The sequence below is a fragment of the Manacus vitellinus genome, unplaced genomic scaffold, assembly GCF_001715985.3.
Source record: "Manacus vitellinus isolate BGI_N305 unplaced genomic scaffold, ASM171598v3 scaffold_71_pilon, whole genome shotgun sequence".
NCBI lineage: Eukaryota > Metazoa > Chordata > Aves > Passeriformes > Pipridae > Manacus > Manacus vitellinus.
Window position 1 is genome coordinate 1,149,414 of NW_021940761.1, and position 5,503 is coordinate 1,154,916.

At 47.6% G+C, this 5,503-nt stretch overlaps 2 protein-coding genes across 2 annotated transcripts in view; both read right to left on the reverse strand.

Annotated features, from left to right (window-relative positions):
* Nucleotides 1–699, reverse strand: part of LOC115307942 (UDP-glucuronosyltransferase 1-1-like) — a 6,544-nt gene extending 5,845 nt beyond the window's left edge. Inside the window, exon 1 of the mRNA XM_029964417.1 lies at nucleotides 7–699. Within this exon, the coding sequence (XP_029820277.1) occupies nucleotides 7–646 (640 nt within the window). The 5' untranslated portion in view covers nucleotides 647–699. The remainder of the gene's footprint in view (nucleotides 1–6) is intronic.
* Nucleotides 1–5,503, reverse strand: part of LOC103753799 (UDP-glucuronosyltransferase 1-1) — a 34,513-nt gene that overhangs the window by 25,586 nt on the left and 3,424 nt on the right. The gene's annotated exons all lie outside the window — the stretch shown is intronic.

Consider the following 5,503-nt stretch of genomic DNA (forward strand, 5'->3'; position numbering starts at 1 on the left):
TGTTGCAGCTGAAGGACTCGGAAAGGAAGAGCAGGAAGTTCTTCACTCTCTGGGAGAACGTCATGTGGTCTGTCTGGAGGGAGAATATCCGTGGGACGTAGGACGGTGGGTCCGGGCCCTGAGCAGCCTGTTTGTCAATGTTACACGGAACACCCCTCAGGAAGAACACACTGGGGATGGAGAACTGAACAGCAATGATCTGCCCACAGGGATTGAAGGGATCCGTGAAGATGGCATCAAATTTGCTGTCTTGGATGTATTTCATCATCTCCTTGTTGTACAGCAAGGATCTGCAGGCTGCTTCAAACAGGGCAGCGGTTTTCTGGAAATGTTTCAGAGTATTCCAAAATCTGACCAGGAAAGGCTCTTCACTAAAGCACATCAGACCCAATGAGCGTAGCTGTGCTTCCATCTCTTCCTTCTTGATAGGGACAGGGTAGGTTTTCAAGTCATAGACATCTGAGGAGCCGATGTATACGCTGTTGTCCGGTACCAGAACCACAATTTCGTGCCCTCTCTTGCTCAGCTCTGCCACCACTTCCTTCATGCTGAGCCAGTGGCTGCCCTCCATGGGGATCACCAGCAGCTTCCCAGCACTGGCAGGACTCAGGAGGCACAGGAAGGGGAGCAGCAGTGCCCTCAGCATGTTGGAGCTGCCCGGAGAGGAGCCCACACACTGAGAGGCCAAGGCTGGCTCTCAGGCTTTTGTAGCTGTGCCCCACCCATGCAAACACCCCACTGGGCAGCACTTCCACTGATCTCCTGCCCTTGGACTTGACTCCCATTCCAGGTGTTCACAGGTTAGCATGTAGCAGAGCCACGGCAGGTTATTCATCATCATAAAAGGGAAAGGTCAGGGTTGTGCTTCCAAGGCGGCTTTGCGTGAGCCCAGGAAGGTGTGTCACCTTCAGGCACCTCACTCGCCCGAGCTGAGACACCTCAATGCCTCAGACTCCTCTTCTTGCCCTCAGCCACCTGGCATTTACTGACCAAGGCAAGTTGCACAGTGAAATATAACTTGGAGAGAGATATGAGATATCAGAGTTGAAGTATCTGGGGTTTGGGTTTTGTTTTGTTTTCCATAACCCAAACCATTGGGCACCACTGAGAAAAATTCCATTTCTTTTCATTAATGCAAACTTCCCTTTTTTCTGAGAGAAGCAGCCAACAGGAAGTCTTCCCTCACCTCTCCACACAACTTTCACCTAACCCCTTATCTTGTCAGCGCTAAAATGAGGTTGCAAAACAGCAGTTCACCGTTGTACCTCTGATAACACAAACCACCAACACGCTCCCAATTCACCAAGTCATGAGTCGTTCATGGCCAATGTTGGGGCAGTTCATGACCCCAATCCCGTGAGTCCAGGTCCTTCCTGGTTATGAATTGCTGGGGCTTTAAAAGTTGGTGATAACCTCTCATTAAAGTTTAGAAGTTCATTAGTAGGTGGCAGGGCAGGTGCCTTTGGATGGATTTCCCTTCTGCAGGGCATTCAGAGCTCTACATCCCTGGTGGAGTTCACTTTTTCCAGATTTCTGCCCTTCCCGGGAACCTGCCCTCCAAAAGGAGCAGCTCCATCACCCACACTATCTCCACATTGGTAGTTAGGCTGATGTTAAATTCCCACCCTCTGGAAGCAGTCAAACCCGCATCTCTTCCAAAGAGATCACAGCCACCAGGATGTATCAGGCAATCCCAGATGTGAGGAGGAGGACAACAATCCCATTTGGCTTTTTTCCTTCACGGTACTAGACCAAAAAAAGGAACTGAAGGCTGAGGGCAAAGAGGGAAAGGAGGGTGGAACAGGCCTTTGGGGACACAAAGAAGGAGCCATGGCCTTGAAAACCCTTTTTATGTATTGGGAAGAAAGCAAAATTTCGGAGGAGGTGTGATACCTTTCCCTAATCCCACCGAGAGCACAGACACATGGAAAACCCCAACAACTAAACCAGACCTCTGAGCTCTCCTCCTTTCACAGACACATTAGCAACCACATCCAAGTGTCTCCTGGACTCTTCAGAATTTGGCAGCTGGATGTGTGGCTTTGAATCCACTCCCAGAGAGGCACAAGCAGTCCCTAAAATTCAAGTTTCCTGAGGGAAGAACGGATTGCTGAGCTGTTATAAATAAAAGTAGGTGGTGATACCCCAGCTTGGGTCTCCAAAGAAAGCCTGACCAGGATGGTGTGACCCCTTGTTTGCTGCCATTCCCTGAAATTCCCTGCAGTGAACTGAGGCCCTCAGGGCTTTGCTGCAGGAATGTTCTGGGGTTTATGCAAGTCAAAGCAGTGCCAGACCAAAGACTTTTGATAGGTGTGGAAGTCTTTTCGGGTGGTGCTAAGGAAGAGGTCCTGGAGAAGAAAAGAGCTGATGCAAAACCATCACCAGCACAAAGGTTTTCCTGTTTTTTCTCTCGGTGGTGGTGGGATTCCCAACACCTTCAGGATGGAGAAACAAACCCTGACAGCCTTGGAGAATGGTCTTTGTCTCAGCAGACACCCAAAGAGTGCTGGGACTGCTCTGAGAAGCTCCACTCTCACATTGACAAGGAGGAACCACCTTTAGACGTGGAAAACGCAATTTTTAGACAGGGCCAAAAATATGAGGGCCAATATTTGAGAGATATTTGGGAGACAGCCCACACTGAAGGTGTGGAAGGACTGACCACATTTATGATTAATTCTCATGAAATGCTGGAAATTCGGAGACAAAAGAGTTTATTGCAACTGCTGTGACAAGAACTGACCAAATTCATTTGGAACTTGCTACTTGGTGTGTTTTTTACTCTGGACTTGAAGATTTTCAGCAAGATCAGGTGGCTGAAAACAGCCAACAAAAGTTCACCTTGCCTTGACTGTAAGAGAAGAAATCTGATAGTATTGCTACACTTTCTTATTGACTCCACAGACTTTTTGTACCAGACCATCAGAGTAAAAATTGTGGTAAAGGTGAGGCGGCAACAGGAAGGGCGGAATTAAAGAAAAAAAAAAATCAAATTAGAGGTAAAAGGAGAACAACCAAACAGATAAAGAAAGGCTGAAGGTCCTAGGTTAGCACAGGTCAGAACAAAGGTGGGTAATCATTATTGAGAAAATTACCAGCCTGGCTCAATGTTTCAAACTACCATGATAAGTTTCTCTGTGTTTGTTTTTCATTAGGGGGAGCAAAGGGCACCCATAGCCCTTTCAGCTCCCGAGGGTGTGGTGCTCCTGATTCACGTGCAAACAGGGATCTGAGGAGCTGAGGGCTCCAAGAGTGAGAGCTGTGGGCCTGCTTGGAGGAAAACCTTCCCCAGTGGGGACCAAGGGACATCAAGTCTGTGTTAAACCAGGCTGGGGTGACACAAGGCTGCAGCTTTGTTCTCCCCTCAGGTGTGACAAAGCTTGTGGGGGTTATTCCAGGGTGTCTCTGAGCTGGCTTTGGGGAGTTGGGACTGTCCTAAAACTCTCCCCAGCTGCTCATCCCTGAGTTGGTCTGACTGGGATGTGTGGATTTCTGAGCAGCAAACAGTGGGATTAAGGAAAAAGGGTGGAAAATGGATATCTCAGCAGCACTAAAACTAGAGCTAAACCCAAATGTTTGTTGAGGCAGCCTGGAAGGGTTGGTTCCACAAAAACCAGGATTTGTTTTCCTCCTGTGGAATGAGATTGATGCCCCACTGGTGCTCTGGGCCCTGCAAGCAGGAAGAGGTTGCTCAAATCCGAGAGTTGTGGATCCCTGGAAGTGTCCGAGGCCAGGTTGGACGGGGCTTGGAGCACCCTGGGCTAGTGGGAGGTGTCCCTGCCCGTGGGACTGGATGAGCTTTAAGGTCCCTCCCAACCCAAACCATCCTGGGATTCAGTGTAATTGGATTTCCCAGGTCTCTGGATGATGGATCAGGCTTATCCCTGCAGGAATCCTTGTGCAATTGAAGCCAGCCCTTATTTTTTGATGCTAAGCAGGGTCTGGCAAGTGCAGCTTGGTTGTTGCTGCTGTGAACCTGCCCAATTCCCCCCTCAGGTTTTTCCTGCCCTGGCATTTTGCCTGCCTAGGATAAGAGAGGATTTAGTTTGGCCAGCAGGGCTTCAGAGGAAAGACAACCCACAAAAGCAATTCTGTGAGTTGGAAAGTAATTGAAATCTTTGTGAGGGCAAGAAGCTGCAGGAAAGGAGGTCACACAACACAGATCATTCCCTAAGCTGCAGCTCTTTCCTAAGCTACAACTAAAAATGGTACGAAAATGATAGTATATTATCCTGAAATTAATGACTATCCTAACAGAAAGGTGACATTTAAGGCTGTCCAGGTAACTGTAATTGGAACTAGCTTTTGTAGAGAAAATATCAGTGTATTTGATATTTCTAGATAAATATATTACTCCTAAACCCTTTGTAGATTTTTGTCCACAGACCTCTATCAAATATAAGTGCCTTTAGACTCATGTTAGAGAAGTAGTTTTAATTCAATTTCTTTTTAAATTTTAGTTTAACCAGAAGACGAAGTTCCCATGGAAAGGGAACCTGAGGCAGGAGGGGATTTCTGTGGAGGGACCTGTGTTTTACAGCTTCCTTCACTCTCTCCTCTACAAACCATGGGAGATGCAGGGATGTGGGGAGGAGCAAACCGAAGGGGCCGGGGCTCAGGGTCTGAGTTTACTTGGCAACCGGATTTCTGGCCTCAGTGAGTATGGAATTGCTACTGAGGGCCACGAAAGGTGCAGGGCAAGAGAAATGCAGCCTGAAGCAGCCAGTCTGAGTCACTTGAAGTGCAGTTTGTCTTCCTTAAGACCCAGGCCTGTGGCCTCAAGTTCTCCCACCCCGTCCGAGATGATTCTTACAGACCTTGGGGTCTGGCAGAGTCACAGAATAACCTGAGTTGGAAGAGACCCACAAGGACCTTCAGGGCTGAATCTTCAGTGACTGAATCCAGGGACTGACTCCACAACCCTGGCATTATTGTTTGTTTATTACTCCCATGATAATATTTATTCTTGCCCTATAATATTATTGTGTTTCTGAACAATAATGACCAACCCAGGGGTTACCAGTGTGTGTGAACAGGTAGATTTTTCCCCCTCCCCTCTGGTTCACTTCACACTTGTTTACTCTCTGCTGCATTTCTGCCTCCTTGCTGGGCCCTATTCCAAGTGAAATAGGAGCAATTCCTCTGCTCTCTGTAGAAAATGGGGCTAAAAAAGGAGGAATACACAAGGTTTTGCCAGGTCTGGAACATGTGATTGTCACCTGCTGAGCGTGTGAAGACAGAAGGTGGCAAGTAGAGAGATAAAATATTCGGTGATATATCATTCTGTAGAAAATGAGGGCAGGATGGCTCTGCCCCTGTAGCAAACTTACAAACTCTTTGCAACTCTAAGATCCTCAACACATAAAGTAAATGTCATGCAAAAAGCAAGAATTTGCCTCTTAAATCTCAAACTAGTGCCCATCTTTGAGTCTTAAGTGAAAGAATGCCTTAGTAAATTTCTAGCTCAGCTTTGAAAACCCTGCAGAACAATTCCAGTGAAAGC